This window comes from Mastigoproctus giganteus, chromosome 2 (genome assembly GCF_048544385.1).
Source record: "Mastigoproctus giganteus isolate SK-2022 chromosome 2, ASM4854438v1, whole genome shotgun sequence".
Lineage (NCBI taxonomy): Eukaryota > Metazoa > Arthropoda > Arachnida > Uropygi > Thelyphonidae > Mastigoproctus > Mastigoproctus giganteus.
This window is the reverse complement of record NC_143576.1, coordinates 186276182-186297951: the sequence shown is the minus strand read 5'-3', so window position 1 is coordinate 186297951 and position 21770 is coordinate 186276182. Positions and strand designations below refer to the sequence as shown.

Below are 21770 nucleotides of genomic sequence, written 5' to 3'. Positions count from 1 at the left end.
GTTACCGAAAGAGAAGAGAGAGAGAGAGAGAGAGAGAGAGAGAGAGAGAGAGAGAGAGAGAGAGAGAGAAGTAGATAGGAATCACCAAGAAACAGAAGAATGATGATATCCAGCTCAGGACCTTGGGTTTGCCAAGCCCATACTCCCCAGATGTGAGCCCCTGAGGTAAAACTGGTAGCTTCACCATAAAAATTCGTCTTTGTCACTACTTATACAGGTTTATTTTGACCAAACATTGAATTAAATTAATCACTGAAGTTCAGCAAACCCTCCACCCCCATACTGACCATATATGGTTTCATGCAGCTGTTTTTACTTGCTAGACTGAAAAAAAAAAAAGCTGAAAGATGTTGACAACACACCATATTGATGGCTCAACTTTTCAGAAGTGCTTCTAAGAGTAGGAAAATTGTTGGATTAAATGTATTGCTTCAGAAGGCCACTAAGTTGCCCACCCTGTAACTATGCTTACTATCACAATATCATAGCAGTCCAATTACTTTTTGAACAGACCTTGCATATGTAATCTATCAGTACAGTGCACAACAATTTTCTTTTTTTTAAATTTATTATTATTATTATTTTTTTGCCTGCTCCCAAAGTAATTAATAGGTTCATCAACTTAGCCCTATACCATGCATCTAGTTATAAAAGTATATTATCTTGGACAGGCATTTTGGTAGACAGAGTATGTCAAAAGACAATAAGAGGAGGGACAATAATGTGAAGTACAGCAAACCTTGGATATGGTTTTCACCTTCTTGTGTTATAAATAGGGAAGAATGAATATAGTTTCATCAGATAAATAAGTATGAGCTTAATTTATAATGGGGAATGAAAACATGGTTATATCATTTTAAACTAGTTTAATTAAATAATTTAATTAAATTTATTATTCTTATTAATTTTCACTGTTAATCGATTCAATTGTATTTAAATGGAAATCATGTCCCAGACTACAGCAGCAAAGCAACGTGCACAATGTACATGCTGTGGCTCGGGGAAAACCGAAGGGGGCAATTCTCCAATGCACCACAGCTTAAAAAATTTTACAACTTGTGAAATGTTTGCAGATATTTCTGGAACAGGACATTCTCTAGCCAGACGAGGATGTCTTTGGTGTTAGGTGCAGAGAGAGTGTGAAGAAATTAAGTGCTAACTCAGCATTCTGATGGGTATCTATGAGTTTGAAGAGTAGGGTAGATGCTATTGATGGAATTAAAATGGGGGATGGGGGGGCCCCATCAAGCTCTTAGTTGCCCAAATCAAAACACCAGACCTCACTTTTGGGCATCAGGCAACACAGCGGCAATCTTCAAGGCAGAATACGCTGGTCCCACATGAGATAATTATTGTCAGTGACTCAATTGTCAAGGAGACAGGAAATATATTGTGCAAAAAGGATAGGTGGAATAGGACCAGGCTATGTCTGCCAGGGGCAAAAATTGATGACAGAGGCAAACTGTATCAAAAATTCTTATCGGGAAAAACTTGTAGCAGTGTCATACTAGTGCTTACGGCCATATTGTTTATGACCAAAAATCACACAGGCCTCCGGTCCACCAGGGTTTCCCTGGTAAGTCTTATGGTCAGTCTGCCTCTGGTTGATGATGTTGTAATGCAGATATCATCTTTTAAGGGAACAAAAGATGATACAGTTGTATACATTGGCATTAATGACATTAAGAGTAGAAGATCTGCAGACATACTTAACAACAACAGGTCAATATTGAAAAAAATAGTCATGATTTAGGGTTAAATTTGAAATTGTCTGCAAGGCTCATGGGGTAGAATTTTTCTCAGTGTGGCCTGTGCTTGTTAATAGGAGAGACTGCTTTTACAGGGATGTGATAGACTTAAATATAAAAGCAGTGTTAGTTATGTCGGAAAATTAGTAGCTGGAGGGGATTCAAAGACTAATAGCAGTACAAGAATCACTTTAATGTCTGCAGGCAGACATTAAAGTGATTCTTGTACTGCTTCTATTGGAATGAGCAGCAGCCTGGAAAGCAAGGTACTGGGGATTTCATGAACTGCTGAGGGTCATCATGGAACAAGTAAATGCAAGAGCTGTGTTGGGGTAACTAAGAGTAGGAACAGGTGCATGTATACTTGCATGTACACCGATGATAGAAGTATATTAAATAAATTTGATGAATTTGAAGTGCTGATTAAGATATCAAAGGCAGATATTTGTTGGTATATCAGAGATGTGGTGTCACACAGATATAAGGAATGTAGAATATGGTTAGTAGAAAGGGCACAGAGAGGATCGACAGGATAGAAAGGGAGGAGAGGTTATGTGTTAGTTAAGAAAGACAAAATCTAAGGCAGAGCATTCAGTTGACATGGGTGGAGTGCAATGTCATGTCAGTTTGGTGTGACATAAGCACTAGGAAAGCAAACATGAGAATAGGAGTGTGTTATAGACTTGATGACTCTGATGAGTACAATGACCAACTGTACAGAGAAATAGAGTGGGCCAGTAAAACAGAATGTCTTATAATAGGGGATTTTAACTTCCCAGATATTGACTGGAATTTGTGAATTGGTCACTCACCCACTAGTAAGATTTTGTGGATTTACTGGATGATTGTTTTCTACAGCAGCATTTCTGAGTTGTTGTTGTTGTTATGAGATTTCTGGCGCAAGGGCAACATAGGCCATATTGCGCCTATCAAAGTAAGTAAGTATACATGTGATAACTGCTCTGGAAGCAATTAGAGTTGGTCATACATTTTAATTTTTTTCAAGTAGGTGAAAAATTCAGAGAGTTTTGCGTCATTACCTATGATGTTATTGAGTGACAAGGGGTTTGAGATGGAGCTGAAAGTAGACTGTCGGGCAGTGTCGAACAAGCTACATTCAATCAGAATGTGCTTCACTGATAGCGGCTGCAAACAGTGCGTGCACTGAGGAGGATCGTTTCCTGTGAGCAGAAACAGATGAGTAAGGTGAGTGTGGCCAATTCGGGTTCTGGCTAGAAGTACTTCTTCCTTTCTGATTTTACGGAGGCTAGAGGTCCATAATTGTGGTTCAGATTTCAATTGAAACAGTTTATTATGTGTTTGCTTTTTCCACAGAAGAGTCCATTGTTCCATACATATTTCCTGTATTTTATGTTTATAATCAGGATAGGGGACAAGATCATTTGATAAGGCTACGTTGGAGGGATGCTTTGCGGCATCATCAGCGCACTCATTTCCAGGAATACCGCTGTGACCTGGGATCCAGGAGAAGACAACAGTGCGATGTTGCTGATGGAGATGTATCAGTCTTATTAGCTTTACCAAAGGATGGCAAGGTGAGGTGTTTGTGAGAGCTAAAAGAGCACTCTTGGAATCTGTGTATACTATACTTTTATTCGTTGAGAGGAGTGAAATATTTTCCAGGGCAAGTTTAATTGCATAGAGTTCAGCAGTATAGCTGCTGCATTCAGCTGGAAGTGGAATAGAAACAGTTGTATTAGGGAAGACGGCAGCTGCACCCACTTTATTGCCCGACTTTGAACCATCAGTGTAGATCTTAGAGAAGTGGGAATAATTTTCTTCATGGACAAGATGCAATTGTCTGATGTTAAGATCTGCTACAGCACCTTTTCCCCATTTTTCAAAGTAATCATCGTATGAAGGAGTTAAGGTAATCCATGGGGGATCCGGATCTTTTAAATCTCTGATGATATTATGAAAGGAAATATTCCAGCATTCTAATACGTTCTGTAATCTGATACCAGCAGGTCGGATTGTTCTGGGTTTGTTTCCATAGTGTGTTCTCCACTGCGGATCATACAGTAGTGGCCAAATAGGATGAGTGGGGAAGCTTTTAATTTTAGCCGAGTAGTTTAACAGTAACATCTTTCTCCTGATACTGAGTGGAGGTTCGTGAGCCTCAACATACAGACTTTGAACTGGTAATGTTCTGTATGCACCCAGGGCAATCCTAAGGGCAGCATGTTGGATAGGAGCAAGACGAGCCAAAGTACTCTCTCTAGCAGAGTCATAGACAGGCGCTCCATAATCTAGGCGAGATCTAATTAGAGACCTATACATGTGGAGCAGCGTGTACCGATCTGCACCCCAGGATGTACTAGAGACGACCCGAAGTATGTTAATTTTCTTAAAGCAGGTGGTTCGTAGGTGTTTAATATGCTCCTGAAAATTTAGATTCTTATCAAATTTTAGCCCTAGGAGACGAATACTGTTAACGATTGGAAGAGGATGATTGGCCAAGTGTAACTCAGGTTCTGGATGCATTTTGCGCTTGTTGCAGAAATGCATGGCCATAGATTTGTGGTTTGATAGTCTATATCCATTTTGTGTCATCCATAGTTCAGTATTATTTATTGATATTTGTAATTGTCTCTCAATATAATTTATAGTCTGAGAATGACAGGACAAGGTAAGATCATCAGCATAAATATATGAGTCAACAGTGTTTGGAATGCTGTTTGTGATATTATTAATTTGTATAGCAAATAGAGTGGCACTGAGGACAGAGCCTTGAGGGACTCCTTCTTCTTGTCTGTATGTGTGAGACAGAGCCTGCCGGTATCGAACTTGGAATGTCCTGTGGCAAAGGAAGTTTTGAATAAAATATGGTAAATGCCCTTTCATATCTATAGAATGGAGATCCTTTAGAATTCCATAACGCCATGTGGTATCGAAAGCTTTTTCTATATCGAGACACACCATGACGAGATGTTGATTCCTGATAAAAGCGTTTCTTATGTTTGATTCAGCCTTTATCATGAGATCTAAGGATGATCTATTCTTCCGAAAGCCGAACTGATTGTTGCTGATTATGTTTCTAGACTCAAGGTACCACGTTAATCGACGGTGCACCATTTTTTCTAAAGTTTTACTTAAGCAGCTGGTTAGAGAGATCGGTCTGTAGTTGTTAGGAATCGAGTGATCTTTTCCTGGCTTAGGGATAGCAATTACATATGAATGTTGCCAGGAGTTAGGAAATGTGTGTTCATAAAATATCCGATTGTAAAATTTTAGCAGAGAGGACAACAATTGCTGATCTAGATTTTTAAGCATTACATAGTAAATTCCATCAGGGCCAGGGGCACTGTTGTGGGAAATATTTATAGATTCTTTCAATTCTGATAGTATGAGCGGTTGATTATAGGGTAAACGGCGGGTAGTTTTGAAATTTAGTTTGAATTTCTCAGCATCGGCTTTAATTTTTTGGAATGATGGATGATACGCAATGCAGGCGGACAATTCGGAGAACACAGTTCCTAAGGCATTTGCAATATCTTCGGGATTAGAGATCTCCTTCCCATTCCAATTAAAAATAGGTGCAGGTAATGTAGGGTATTTACCATTTAGTTGCCTTATATTTTTCCATATTATTCTGGCTTCAGTGTCTTTATTGATTGATGAAGCAAATTTTATCCAACAGTCCTTTTTAGCCTTTCGCCTGATGTACCGTGCTTTGGCTTTAAGTTTCTTATAATTGATAAGGTTGGCAGTAGTAGGGCATTTTCGGAATGAGTTCCATGCTGCATTCTTTTCTCTTTTCACCTTATTACAATCATCGTTCCACCAGTGATTGGTATGTCTACGATTTCTTAATTGAGACTGTGGGATGGCAATCTTTGCAGCTGATAGTATCTGCATTGTGATATGTTCGGTGACAGTATTGATAGAGAAAGACTCAATGATGTGATCATCAAAAGAGACATGACTTTTATATTTTGTCCAGTCTGCTTTAGAGAATTTCCATTTCATTTGTGTGTCAGTTGTTTTGGAATTCGTGGTTTGAATTCTGCATATTACTGGATAGTGATCACTGTTGAGAGGATTGTTAAGTGTTGTCCATTCGACACTTGGGAAGAGGATCGGTGAGCAGATTGAGAGGTCTATTGCAGATGATGCTCCAGTAGGAAAATGAATGTAAGTGGGTAAACCTGTGTTCAGTAATGTTAAATTCTGTCTGTCTAGTAGTGTCTCAATGAGTTCTCCGTGTCTGTCTGAGACGGGGGATCCCCATAGTGGATGGTGTCCATTAAAGTCTCCTAATAGGCAGACTGGTGACGGTAATTGCAACACAAGGTTTTCTAGTTCATGAATTGTACATTGCTGATTGGGAGGGAGATATATTGAGACGATCGTTAAAGAAATGCCAATCATTACACGAGCCGCAACAGCTTCTAAGGCAGTTTGAAGAGGAATTTGTTTACAAGGAACCCTTGAGTCTATGAGTATGGCCACTCCACCATGAGCACTGTTTGTCCTGTCTTGTCGAAAAAGAGTGTAATATTTAACTGACACGGACACTTGTGGCGTTAGATTTGTTTCTTGTAGGCATATGCTCACAGGATGATAACGATCAATTAGTTCATATATGTCATCTAAGTTGCTACGAAAGCCTCTGCAATTCCATTGAACTATGTTGTTCATTGTGTAGGTTTTGAATTAGAAGTTGAATCTGTCTGTTTTTTAATGTTGCTCTGCTTGTGACGGTCAATTTTTATTTTGTCCTTTTTTGAAAAGAATGGACATGTGTCCATGTCGTCTTCTGCATGAAGGTCTAGAATGGGTTCATTACAAGTATTGTTTTCTGCAATATCCATAGCTGTGTTATCAGATAATTTCTTTCTAACATGAACTGAGTTTTCCTTCTGATCTGCAGTAACTGAATCTAATTTAGCAGTAGATGGTATCGAGATCGGGGTATTGTTTGTCCTATCTACTGTTTGGTGTTTTGTTGACTGAGATGCAGGTGATAGCAATGATCGAGCCCATTCAGAAATTGACACTTTTGGTGGGACTGATATATCTGTTTGCGTTGAAACTGTTTGTTGTCTTTTGGATGCTTCAGCATATGTACGCTTAGGCATGTTTTGTAGTAGGTTCTTTCTGGCTTCAGGGTATGTGACCTTGTTCTCCACTTTGTATTTTTGGATTTTTTTCTCCAGCTTCTATTGCTCACAGGATCTAGAAAAAGCTGAATGGTTGCCTTTGCAGTTTGGACACCGTGATGATTCAGCATTACAATCAGTATGGACATGTTCTTTTGATCCGCAGTTTGAGCAAACTGAATCTCCTCGGCAGACAGTTTGGGAATGCCCAAACTTCTGACACTTGTAGCATCGAATAGGATTGGGGATATATGGACGGATGCGACAGTTTAGGTATCCTGCTTTTACTGATGAAGGAAGGTTCGGTGTAGAAAACGTGAGAATGATGCTACGAGCAGGAACAAATTCTCCATCTTTCTTCACCATTATTCGTCTTGCTTCAGTAACTTTCTGGTCTTGGAGTTCTTGAATAATCTCCTCCTCTTTGACATTCAACAGATCCCATTCGGAAATTACTCCTTTGGAGCTATTCAGGGTAGCATGAGGAGTTACTTTAGCAGGAACTCCACCAAACGATGTAAGTTTCAGAAGGGACTCAGAATGTTTACGATTGGTGGTTTCGACTAATAAGTCGCCAGATTTCAGTCTTCTTACCATTTTTGGTGATCCAGCTACACTTTCTAGACATTTCTGTATATAAAAAGGAGACAAAGTACCCAAAGACTGATTCATTAAGGAATGCAGAATTAGGAAAGATGGATATTCCATTTGAGGTACATCTGTTTTCATCCTCTTCCGTGTTTGGTAGTCAGAGTCAGTTTGTTGCAAATCCAATGAAGCAGGATTTACAGTCTTGAGAGGTGGAAAATTTTCGGTTTCCATAATTGCTCCTTTTGGCCCCGGAAGGATAACTTTTCCTTCCAGGTTTCCGGCACCGCCACGGGGAGGCAGGAGCAGTGCCACGCGGTGACCAAGCGGCTGTTAGTTGTGTTAGTGAGAGAAGAAAACGAAACAGAAAGGTGACTTTCCTTTCTGGGCCTTTGCCTACTGCCTGTAGTGCGAAAGAGCTACTCTAATAGAAAATGAGGAAAACGGTATTTAGAACGAAAAAGAATCTATATCTGGCAAAAGCTCTTTAGAAGGATCGCTTGGCCACGGAACGCTTGGCACCCTGGGCAGCATTTCTGAGAGGCAACCTCAGGGAGTAATACTTTTGATCTGATTATCAGCAGTGATCAGTGCACTGATGTGGGATTTACTTAAAGATGTAACTACAATCGGGGATAAAGGGAAGTATTTTTTTTTTTTCCTTTTGTAAAGGTGACTCTGGCGGTCTTACAGTTTTTAAATTCCATACAGTGAGACCAACTGATGATGTTACCAACAGAAAATTTTAAATGGGAAATATTCAAGGAATTAATCTTGGAAGATACTAGGCTTTTTATACCAAGTAAGAAATATGTTCAAGGTTTAAGCCTAAATGGATTCAGATGAACTAATGAGACTCACAGCAGAGAAGGAAAATAAATGGAATGTATATAAATTATCATGCGATACAGAAACCTATGGTAGATATAAGCTAGTCTGTAATCAATTCACAAAGGAGGTTACCAAGCAAAGGCAGATTACAAGAAATCTTTGGCAAAGGAATGCAAAGAAAAACAGCAAAGTATTCTTTACTTATGTAAACTCTAATACGAAGGGGATGAATGAGATTGGTGAACTTGATATCAATGGTTCGACTGTTGATAATCCTGCTAAAGTATCTGACAAACTGAATGAGTGCATCTACATTCACAAATGAGGAGTTCTATGGGGAAGGGTGAGGACAGAAGCTTATTAAACTTTAACAGGGAGTTAAATAATTTTTTAATAATGGAGAATAAAGTGGAGGAAAAATTATTGATGTTAAACATAAGAAAGGCACCTGGGTTGGATGGAATCTATCCAGTTATATTATATAAAGGAAGCAGCTAAGAAATTAAACATACCCTTAGCCATAATTAAAACAACATCCTTGGATTCAGGGGAGGTCCCCGTGGACTGGAGACGTGAAAATGTATCCCCAATTCATAAAAGGGGTTCAAAGTGTGACACAAGTACCCAAGTAATTATACACCTGTTAGTTTAACAGGTCTCTGGGAAAAAAAAAAATAATTGAGTCCCTGGTTAAAGAAGCATTGCAGACAAGACTGCAGTTATAATTCAGATACACCATGGGTTTGTTAATGGGAAGTCTTGTCTGACAAATTTGATTGGATACTATGATATATTCACAAAGGATCTGCATGCAAAAAATAATTTTGATATCATAAACTTGGATTTCAGGAAAGCTTTTGATACTGTTGCACATGGAAGACTATGAACAAATTGGAGTAGTATGGCTTTAAGGGCAAGATGCTGCTAAGGATAAAGGGATGGCTGAGTTGGAGAAGACAGAGTAATCAATGGACACTGCTCTTCATGGAATTATACTATTAGTGGAGTCCCCAGGGTTTGGTGTTGGGTCCATTATTGTTTTCTATATTTATCAATGATATTGATGAAGAAATATTAGGCTTAATGTCTAAGTTTGCAGATGATACGAAGATGTGCAGGGTTGTTAATGACTTGTCAGTGACATACAGCAAAATTCCTGTATGTCACTGACAAGACCCCCATGAGCTGCTCTGGCAGCCTGTCTGCACTTCTCAAAAAAACTTCATATCTGACTACACAATTACCCCCAGATTTTTTCATTCTCCACTATCCAGAGTGTAGTACCACACAGGTGGTAAATTACTGTGGGATTACTGTTACCAATATGCAGTACTTTGCATTTGTCAATGTTAAACTTCAGTTGCCACCTCTCAGCACATCTGCCTAACTTTTCTAGTTCCTGTTGCAGTAACGTACTGTCATTACCAACCCTGCCAACCTTCGTATCATCTGCAAACTTGGATATCAAGCCTAATAATCCTTCATCACTATCATCGACACATATAGAAAACAACATTTTACTCTGTATCACAGATATAGAAGGCTTCGCTCTTTTACTCTGTATCACAGAGTAAAATGCAAGTGTCCGTGGTTATATGAAGGGAACTGATATGCCATTAACTATGTGCTCCTTTTCTTGGTAAAGAACTGCTCTAAAAGTTTAAGCATACAGCTTCAGAATGGCGTTGTTTATAACTCTTTATTTTAATAATTTTAATAGCATTAGTATTGCAGCTGCAATACTAATGGATAAACTCAATTAATAAATATACCATGGTTGCCTGTCACATACAATTTTATCTCACTATATTAGATGTTGCTTTTTATTTCTTGAGAGACAGTGCACGTTATCATGAACATAATGCAGTATTCATCACAATAAAGTTTGTGAAGTTTAATCCAAGTTTGAATTATATGGAATCTTAAAATATATCACAGATAAATCTAATTTAGCCAAGCTAAGCTAAACTAAAGTCTATGAACAAAAAACTTAAGCATTCAGCAAAACTAAAGCATGGTAACAACAAATCACCAACATAGAAAACCAAAACTATTCATGGTAAAAAGGCAAAAATAATTAGAAATATTTATAGAGAACTAAAAGTGGATCTGTAAAGATCTTAAAAATATTATTTAAGAACTGCATTAAAACTACAAATAGCAGAATTCATTCAAATTGCAAAAATTTGCAAAGTTGTTTAATTTTAAATTTAAACAAATATCAATTTTTTTTTTTTTTTTTTGTCTTATGACATAAATAAATTTAGGAAGAAGCCTTGGAAATGTTCTCATTATTTTTTTCTTATTATGACGAAAAAAATTGAGAAAACAATTTTAAACTTTAAAAAATTTGGGAAGTCAAGATATACTTGTACTCCACAATTCATGTTATTTCCAAAAGCACAAGGTCAGAAGATAAATATATTTCTGAGGAAAGATCTCAAAGGAAATTAAAAAGAAGCATAGTCTGTGTTAGCATGGAATATTTTTTTTCTTATGTAGGAACTGTCCTACATCCAAACAAATGTATCATGTGTGTGTGTGTGAAGAGAAGGACATTATATGGTTGTTCATAACGAAATTATCTGATAGATGAACACTTATAAAACCATGTGAATTGTTTCAACATGGTAAACACAACAGAACTATTTATTTAGTAAATTACTTCGTATAATAATTTGTACAAAATACAATTCATGTGGTTTAATTAGTGCTATTCATATTTCACATTAAAATACATCATAATTGCAAAAATTGAACCAATGAACAATATGCAAATTATCCATACCTGTTGCATCGTCTTGGTAAATTAAATCCTTCAAAACCTGGCTTCACATGTATTTTGGGCACCACTTCCCTGCAACTACGACACTGAATACTTATCACAGAAGCTTTAGCTCTAATATTGGATGTTGCAATAATAATGCCAGGGATCTTCACCAATTTTGATATGTATTCAGACTAAATAAAGCACATATACTAAAAATATTACAACCATTACTTTATCTTATATTTAATCAATGTACAGCAAGACATGAAATATTTCAGCCAGAGTGAGGCTTCGATTAATGTCTTCAAATGTGTTCCTGGGAAAACATAACATTAATTATTTTTTCTCAAAAATTGCAGTATTATAAACAGGTTACATTCTCAGACAATAGATCGAAACCATATTTTGTAAATAAATAAAAACTAAAAATTTTCCAAATGAAAAAAAAAAAAAAAAAAAAATTATGAAAATGTTAAAAACAGTGAGGGGGAAACTTTTTGCAAGTCATGAGAATTGAATATAAAACTCAAACTCTGTTTGGGCTACAACTAAATAATTAATTGTATCAGACAACAATACATTTTTAATATTCCTAATAGCTTTATTTAATTTAAGAAAATATTCAGGTGAAAACAGAGCTATAAACCAGTTTAGAAGCAATAAAAAAGTAACCTGCAGATAGGGAGAAGGATGAAATTAATCTTGTGTGAAAGGCATATGGAGGAATTCTAATGAAATTTAAAGTTGAATAATAATAACACTTGATTCACATTAAAGGAAAAATTATTCTAATGAATCAGGCATAAGAAGGAGATATATACACATGCAAAAATGTGCAAGTATATTCTCCTTTCAAATATTAAAAAATTCTAATATATGTATTTTACAGTTCACTGCATTGAAATCAGTATGACATTCACAAAAGTGCACAGTGTTTGCAAATATATTCTTGTCTCCTTTGCAGCTAGTGCTTTATAACAGTGAAAACTTTTTTTAAAATATGATACTAAAAATATCAAACTATATAAAATAGAAAAAAAATAACTGAAACTATACTTATGACTGTTTAATGTACAGGCCATCAAGAAAAAAAAAATCCGTCAGTTTGGTGTTATTGAACAAGTAAGACATGGGAATTTTTTTTTTTTTTTTAGCAGTTAGATGCATCTTAACAAAAAATTCTGTAAGCAAGATGGAGTATACTACAGAGTGTTTTGTGAAAAAAAAATTTTTTTTTAATCAAAATGATAGTATTTTTACAGTGCAGCATGACTTTAAAGTAAAATTGGTGGCAGAAAAGGCCCAGAAGGATCAACAATTTCAAGGTTAGTAAAGCAGAATGAAGAGTCTGATTTTGTGATAAGCAATAAGATGTGTTGGCAGAAATAAGTCTGAAAATCCTTGAAAATATTGCATGTGCACAAAAAGTAATTATTCATAGACCAAGAAAATTTGTGAAACTGATTGTCACAATTGCTGGGTTCAAAACAAACATCTAAGTTATGCATTGTTCAATGAGACTTAAAAAAATGTTTCCTTAAAAAATGCAGATGCAACAATCCGTGACTGAGAATGACAAAGAAAGGTGATTCATTCTGGCAATATTTGAAACATCAAAGCTACAATTATTCAACAAAGTACACTTTCACCTTAGCAGATATGTCAGAAACAGGATATAAATACTTAGGAAAGTGAGAACCCCATGCAGTCATGAAAAGCTTTTGCATCCAGAAAAATGCATGGTTTTGTGTGCAATTTTGCCAGCTAGAATCACTGGATTAGTCTTTCTAGATGACACAGTTCATGTAAGACACTACCTGAAACTATTTCAAGACCAGATTTTGTTTTTGACTATGCAAGGCATGGAACAATTACCATGGAACATTTTTCTAAGATGAGATAAGACCACATATGACAAATGAAGACAATCTGATATTCAGGATGATATGAAATTGAATAACACCACAATCACTAATAATTATTTCCTCCTTCAGGAAATAATCCCTGTGTTTATTTCCTGTGTGTGTGGGGGGGGGTGAACTCGTGAAGGACAGTGTCTAGAGGAATAATCCACGTACTATAAACAAACTGAAAGGCAAAATCATTGCTGCTGTGAATAACTTTTATTATTCAAACAAAAACATATCACAAAACATATTTTTTCTTGGCACCAAACTCATTAATGCCAATGCAATAAATCAAAAAATAAAGCATTCAAAACTTTGAATCTTTTCTTGACAACCCTATACGTTATATTTAGCGTACACACACACACACACACACACACACACACACACACACACACACACACACACACACACACACACACACACACAATTTACTCACTAAATTATTTTAGTTTTTGGTCACTATGAGTTTGTTTAATTAAGTGGATGATATAGTTTCAAGCTGCCAGATAAGAATTAACACAGTTTTTAACCCAGCAGAGGTGTTGTCTGATATAAAAAAAAAAAAAAAAAAACATATTTCAGATAAAATAGAAATATGTCTCTTATTCTCTTCCATTTTTCAGTTTAAAAGACCATTAAGTGCACGAAATTTCACACATGCACATATATTTCTGCTTATTATGTACATAAATATTATTAAAAATTTTAAACAAAACATTACATATATTCAATACTATTAATCACTTCCATTTTTCAGGTTTATTTCCAAATTTATTTAAAATGTGGCATGCTTTGTACATGAAGTTTGAAACTGTGTCTTGCTTCAAGATGATCACAATAGCAACCACTTCAGAGAAAATCAGTTTTATATTATAGTCTTCACTATGCAAAAAATAATAAATCTTTCAGAAACTACTAGGGTATGTTGGTTGGATGTTTACTGAACTAGTGGGAGGAGGGAAACAAGTAACTTGAAACTAAGCAAACAGCACATCAGTGCTTGTCCAGTACCATACCACCTTTCAAGCAAAAAAACCCAATTAGTTGCAAAGATAGTAGTGGGTCAGGTTCTTGTATGCAATTTCGGCACAAAACCTGTAAAAAAAAATCGCATCAGAAACCACTGGAATAAAAGTTTACATATATTTAGGAAGATAAAAAATTTCAGATTTTTAATTATAAATTAACAGTTAACAAAAATTCAGCGAAAAAGCCTCAGACTGAAGGAAAATTTACAGACTTATATAAGTTGGTGCAAATGCATCCAGTCTGAATGCAGAAAATTAACCAAAGTTATTATAACAGCATCATTTCATTGCACCTCATATTGTTAATGCCTTCATAAGTTGCCTGTTTGGTTATACTTTGAATAAGTAATGTATCCCCAACAGAGAAGACTATTCTTACTTATCCTCAGTGGATACCACCACCCAGATGGCCTTTTTCAGGAATATCTGGCCCTTCATCATTGGGTGGGTAAGTACTCTGAGGGTATAACACCTGACAACCCAGTTGTTAAAATTAAGTGCGCAATTTCAGAGATGCCAAATGGTTATTCGGGGCAAAAGTCTCTGGCCCTGAATAATCATTTGGCATCTCTGATATATATGATGCTACTATATAAAGCCTCACAGTCTTTTGCCCCAAAAACTTACTGGACAAAACTGTTTTCTGCTACCACAGTTTCTCCCTGCATTCTAGGTAAACAGATGGTGCGTGTTATCGGTAGTGACAGTAGAAGTCGTTTTGCTATTGGGTTAAAACAGTGGGAAGGGGAGATAAACACCCTAAGATTGAGGCCATCTGGAGGGTGTACCCATAAGTAAATTTCAGCCGCGAAGGCATTACACTCATGGACTATGATAAGCTGCTTTTAATAATGAGAAAAAACTAATCAATACATTGTTATCTACTTCTACTGATAATACACACCATCTATTTACTGAGAATGCAGGGAGAAACTGCGGTAGCGGGAAACGATTTTGCCCAGTTAAGTTTTCCCAAAATTTCCCGTGGTTTTCATGTTGGCTTTCTTTATCTTCGCTGAAACTGTTTTCCAAATCACTATTATCTGCTAGTTGTCATGACAAAATCAATGTAATATAAAAAGAATAATGGAATATATACATCCGATAGTATTTTAGAGTCGATGGCATTGTGTGAACTCCTCGTGGTTTGTACAAGTTTGTGATGATGTTATGAATATAACTGTATTATATTCATAATACGATAATATAGCTGATTGTATTAAAATGCAGGAAAAACTACTGATCATATCAAAATTGTGATAACTCATGTTGCCTATCCTTACTTTACAATGAGAAAAATTACTTCCATGTCAGATTTTTTATTGAGCCATGGAGTGAAACCTGCTTGATTACATTTCTGCTTTGTTAATTTTTTAAAAATTTATCTATAATTCAATATTTTTAAAATATTTATCCCTCATTATGTCTTTTTGAAGAATTCTTTGAATTCTTCTTCTTCTTCTTCTTCTTCTCCAACAACTTGCTAGCAGGAAATGTTTTATTTAGTGCCAATTTTGAGACAGCAGAAGTGTATCATAAAACTTTGCAAACTTTTGTAAAAGAAGAATATTTACCATGTCACATCTACTATGTCGAAGGTGTGACAGGGTAAATATCCTTTTTTTTTTTTTTAATTATATTTTTCTTTTTAAAATGACTTATTTTTTTTTGAAAAAGAATGCCAGAACTTTTATTTCCCATGAGAAAAAGCCTGTAGCTGGGTTTAAGGTAACAAAAGAGAGATCAAACTACTTTTTTAGGAGCAAATTCTGAAGGAGCTTTTAAGTTGAAACTTACACTAGCATATCACAGAGAGAATCCAAGGATTCTTAAAGGGTATTAAAAACCTCCCTTCCTGTTTGTGTGGAAGGGTATTAAAAACCTCCCTTCCTGTTTGTGTGGAAGGGTATTAAAAACCTCCCCTCCTGTTTGTCTGGATCAAATCAGAAAGGGGCATGTAATAACTAGAAAGATTTTTGAACAATGGTTTACTTCTGCCCTCCTGTAAAGAAATATTGCAAAAATAACAGTATCATGTAAAAAGCATTATTGTGGCTTGACAATGCCCCTGGACAAAAAACTTAAACAAGCAGTCTGATAACATCAGAGTTGAATTTTTCCCAAAAAAAACACAACAACCTTGATCCAACCTATGGATCAGAGCACAGTCTACACATCTAAGCCAAAATACTTTTAAAGAAAACATCAAAGTGTTGGCAAGTTGATGGCTCAAGAATTCTGATGAAATTATGTTACAATGCATGCCATTAACAATATTGGAGAACCTTAAGGGTGAAATCAAACAGTCAACATGGAATTTAACATGGTTTGATAAATATAACCTCTATATAGTTAATCAAACCTTTAACTATAATTAATACCTCTATTAACTATAACTTCTCTTACTGCCTCTTTTAATATAAGTGGAAAAAATTTCATTGCAACAATTTCTCCTCCAGCTTCTTTTCAGTTATCATAAAATCATAAAACTCCAATTGAATATTAGATACACTTCTGCAATCCCCACTTCTAAAAACTTCTTGTGTGAATGCAGATACAAAATATTTATTTATCCAAGAAAATTTTATCACCGATCTCCCATGATAATTGTGAGTCTGTTGTGGTTTGTGGTAATTTAAGCAAAATAGTAATATAAAGCTGATATTACTAAACCTTTTAAACTTAAAAATTATTTTTAAATAATCAGAAGGTTTAAAATTCTAAACAACTTTACTTTTAATTCTCTAAGAGATGATGGATTTGCATTAGACTTCAATATCACTTGTATATCCTCAACTTCTTCTTCTTCTTCTGGTCTCGGTCTAGTTACTTCATCAGCAACCTCCTTGGCAGCTTCTTCAAACTATCAAATTATACATGCAGGCAAGCACTTTTAATATGAAAATTACAAATGTCATAGAATTACAGTTACAAAAATTCAAACAAGAACAATAACCCAACTGAAAGTCTTCAGTGATGCAAGTTATTTCATTGAGTTGCTGGCATCCAAAATTAAGATGGGTACAGATAACTTCTAACTTAAAAGCTTATAATGAAGCCTTTTTTTTTTTTTTTTTTTTCTTAAGATTTATGTTTGCATTGTATATTCATTCTGTAACTACAATAAAAATTATGGCATTTCCCATAATTTTTAATTAAATATTATACAAAATGAAGGTAAGAACATATTCTATCAAAAAAGCTGCAAAGAAATCATTGAAATTCAGACCAATTTATAAGCCTTCACAATACACATTACTTTTATGAGCTGTGAAGAAAACATTATAAAGTTGCAGTGAATTATGTGATACTCATGCATCACATCATTTGCTGCTTCATTCATAATGCTTTATATAAGTGGAATCATGATTTTATTACATTCATGTGATAGCTTTGTTTTTTTTTCAATTAATTATTAAATGTGTCAATTTCTTGGATTAAAATTATGGGGATAATAAAAGAAAAAAATATGGATAATTGAAATGTCAGATAACTGGAATTCTACTATATAATTTATCTAAGGATAAAAGATTAATCAAATTACATGTAATAACTAGATGTAATTATAAATATAAAAATATAAATAAAACAAATTACCAATTGTAGATGTTCTGTGGGCTGTTTGTAAAGCTTGTCCGCAAGCGATTCATCAAAGTTAGCCAAGTCATCAAGTGATATCTCTAACCAGTACTGGCCTAAGTTATAATGATGTTTCAGCTGATCTCTTAATTTAAAAAAAAAAAAAAAAAGGGGTCACCATGAAATACAAATATATCTATTTCAAATTCAAATTTATTTACCTATATTAAAAACATTCACACAGAAACATTATGCTCATCTAAAATCTTATATATCCTTAAATCTTCTAATTATTTTGATGATAGAGCAATATACCATCCTTCCTCAATATGAATTTGTGCCCCCTCATATGTGTGGTCTGAGCAAGAGGAACCATCCCGTTAGAACTGAGCTTGATCAATCCATCAACACCTCAATCAGATCACCTTGCAGGTGCCTACTCTACAGACATTACAATTTGCAGAACTGAAGCATTTCTTGGTAAGAACACCCCTTTATTCCCCTCATCAATCTCATTGCCCTTCTCTGTGCTCATTCCAGCAGCTCCACATCCTTCCTAAAATGCAGCTTCCAGACCTGTATGCAGTACTCAAGATGTGGCCTGACCATTTTATACAATAGGATAATCAACTCCTTATCCCTGATGGCAAAATTCTTGTATATCATTGATAAAACCCCATGAGCTATCCCAGCAGCCTGTCTCACTGCTCAGAGAACTTCATATCAGACTGCACAATTACCCACAAGTCTTTCGTTTTCCACTACCCTGAATCTACAACAACTGGGTATGTTACTCTGAAGTTACTGCTACCCATTTTCAGCACTTTGCATTTGTCAAGGTTAAACTTCAATTACCATTTCTTAGTCTATCTACCTAACTTTTCTAGATCCTGTTACAGCAGCATACCATCATTAACCACTGTGCCAACCTTTGTATCATCTGCAAACTTGGACATTAAGCCTGATATGCTTCATCAATATCATTGATAAATGTAGACAGCAACAATGGGCCCAACATGAAGGTTTGCTAGTTTCTGAAGGTTTGCTAGTTTCTTTGTTTGTTTGCTAGTTTCTTTGCCCCTGAAGGTTTGCTAGTTTCTTTGTTTGTTTGTTTGTTTAGGGGCTTTTTATGGCATATCAGCATCCGAGGCTATATTGTCAATGTTTTATATAAGTGGAATCATGATTTTATTACATTCATGTGCCAATTCAAAAGGGTATAAAATTTTAAAATACAATATTACAATTAATTAATATATTATTATAAAAGAGTACACAATAAAAAAAACAGTTATAAAGCATAAAACAAAACATTCTAGATAAAATTATATAAATTAATAAGTTGTAAAAACTTAAATATAGCTTGCACGTCATTATTACAAGTATATAAGACTCAGACATATAGATAAAACACAAACATGATCATTATTAAAATATATACATTCAATTGAAATATGGTGGACTGTTAAAATGGTGTACAATTTCTACACATAGGACAATCATCTGCCCTCAGCAGATAGTAATATGTCAAATGACAATGTCCTATATGGAGCAGACGTAGAACAACTTCCTCTTTATGGTTCCTGTACAGATTAGATTGCCAGTGTTTGATCTCATATAACTTGTTTGCAGCCTGCCCGTGCAGAAACTCTGGACTCCACCAACCTTAATGCCACACTGCTTCAATTTGTACAAGTCTTTTATGTGTACAATATCAAAACCTTTCCTGAAATCCAAGTATATGGGGGCTGCCTCCGTAGCCAGGTGGGAAGGAGCAGCAGTGCGTAGCACACGCTTCTTGATTAGACCGGGGTTCGAACCCGTCACCACCAAATACGGAGGATGCGGAAAGGTCAGGGAATGACCACCGCATATCCCGGAGCAATATGGCCTTAGTTGCTAATGCTCCTAAAAACCAAAAACAACAACCAAGTATATGGTATCAAAATTATTTTTTACATCCAGTTCTTTTGTGACCACATCATAGTATTCAGTCAAATTAGTCAGACAAAATTTTCCCTCAACAAACCCATGCTGTGCCTGAAGTATAATTACAGCCCATTCTGGATGATTCTGCATTACTTCTTTAACCAGTGACTCGATTATTTTCCCTGGAACAGAAGTTAAACTAACAGGTCTGTAATTACTCATGTTACCCTTACTCATGTCATTCATATATGAATGACATTTATTTAAAAATTAAATCATTTCCATATATAAATCAAGAAAAGTGCCCAAGAATCAAAGTCAAATTGAGAGCTAAATCTAAATTTTAATCAAATTTGCTATATTCCTGTTCGAAAATTGCCTTGATTAATTCTAAAGTCCCTTTAAACTAAAACAGAGGTCCTTTTAAACCTGAAGACTACATACCTATATAAGTAAACAAAATTTCCTTCATGAAACTGTCGAATAAATTCTTTAAAACGGCGTTTAACAACCTGAAGATTACGCCGACTGTCTTCCTGCGAATCATCATAACCAAAATTGTCACTATAAAAGACACCTAAATCATCAACTCCTGACATTGTCAAAAACTTTAAAACAATCTACGGAACAATTTAAACAGGCAAAGCACAACAAACGGCGGGAAATAATTCCCGTTTCCCGCCGTTATGACGTAACGTTTGTTTCGTCTTTGTGACCATTTTTTTTTTTTTTTTTTTTTGCTTTCTCGCTCCTCTTTTTTTTTTTTTTTTGTTTAGTTTAACATACGTACGTATAATTATATGGGTATTATATGTGCCTTATTATTATTTTTTTTATACATAAGTATGTCAAATATAGTATCAGGAAATTATATAATATCGGTGTAGATACACCATAGTTTACCTATAAATTAAACTGCGTACGTAGTGTGCAGGCGTCGTTTTTAATTTTATCTCATATTGTGGCTACCTTCACAACGAGATACCAGGTATTGCACTACTTCGAATAAGTAACGCTTCTCTAGTAGAGATGACTACTGTTATTTATTCTCAGTGGATACCACCACGCAGACGACACTGTTTCAAAGCTGTTGGCCTATCATCGGTGGGTGGTATCCTGATAATGCAAACATGCTATCACAGTTGCGAAGTGGTAGTGGTAGTACGCTACGACTTCACAGTTGCGAAGTGGTAGCGTACTACAATTTAAGAGATATGCCAAATGGTGAACAAATGATAATGTATTATAAAGACGAAATGCTCAAGGCATAATAACATATGAGATACAATTAAAAAGAATGCCTTTACACTACATACATAGTTTAATTTATGGGTAAACTATGGTGTATCTACACCGATATAATATAGTTATTTTAAACCTATATGCTATTATGCCTTGAGCATTTCGTCTTTAAAATACAGTATCAGGTAATGAATTGGTTTATTTTTATTTAATGTCATGACAGATCAGACATCATGTGCTCATGAGAGGACCTTGATTTTTCGGAGCTTGGACTCTATCATTTCGATTAAATACAATTTTTCAGAGCTTGGACAGTTACCATTTCGGTTAAATACCATTTTTCCGCCCAAGAACATTTGTTCTTTGATGTGGTTGCTTCCAGATTTCTGTGTTAACACGAAGTGGAAAACTGAACTGTCCAGTCATTTCTGCACACGAAGTGTTACACTAATAGAATCGTCTTTAACATCGTCAAAGAAGGTTCTATTAGCGTAACACTTGACGATCTCCAAGCCAGTCGAAAAGCATGTGGGAGCCACAGATTAGTAAAAATATTCCTAGATTCATACACACATTAGCACTCTTTCAAACTCCTTAAAAGACAGTAGAAATTAAACGGAGAAGAAACAGTAAATGAATGCAGAGGAGCCTTACAATGTTCAGTGTGTTGAGGGTCAAACGGTACCAAGGGTTCCTCCCATCACCGCGAGTTTAGATTGTCGTGTGATACTATACACTGTAAATGCCAGAGATTTAAAAGTGAAAAGTGTATATTGTACAGTGTAGTGATATGTACCGTTGTTCATCTGGTCATTTAGCCGCTGAGCTCCTAATGTAGTAGTAGTAGTAGTGGCATGTGATGCAAGAAAGCATGTGTATGAGCTTATAAGGAAAATTTTTATAAGGAAAATTTCCGCACATCTACTCTACATCTGTCTTTTCTTAATTGGAATTTATGCCCCCTTAGGTTCGTAATCTGAACAAGTGGAAGGATCCCATCAGAATTCAGCGTGCCCAACCCA

The 21770-nt window shown here is 35.5% G+C and overlaps 1 protein-coding gene across 3 annotated transcripts in view; it reads right to left on the bottom strand.

Annotated features, from left to right (window-relative positions):
* Positions 1-20117, bottom strand: part of Mcm5 (Minichromosome maintenance 5) — a 154810-nt gene extending 134693 nt beyond the window's left edge. For all 3 annotated transcript variants that reach the window (XM_090368850.1, XM_090368848.1, XM_090368849.1), the window contains exons 1-4: positions 19951-20117; positions 17596-17722; positions 16733-16861; positions 11079-11251 (exon numbers count right to left, since the gene is read on the bottom strand). In XM_090368850.1, coding sequence (XP_090224976.1) covers positions 11079-11251; positions 16733-16861; positions 17596-17722; positions 19951-20105 — 584 coding nt within the window. In that variant the 5' untranslated portion in view covers positions 20106-20117. The remainder of the gene's footprint in view (positions 1-11078; positions 11252-16732; positions 16862-17595; positions 17723-19950) is intronic.
* Positions 20118-21770: the final 1653 nt, after the last annotated feature.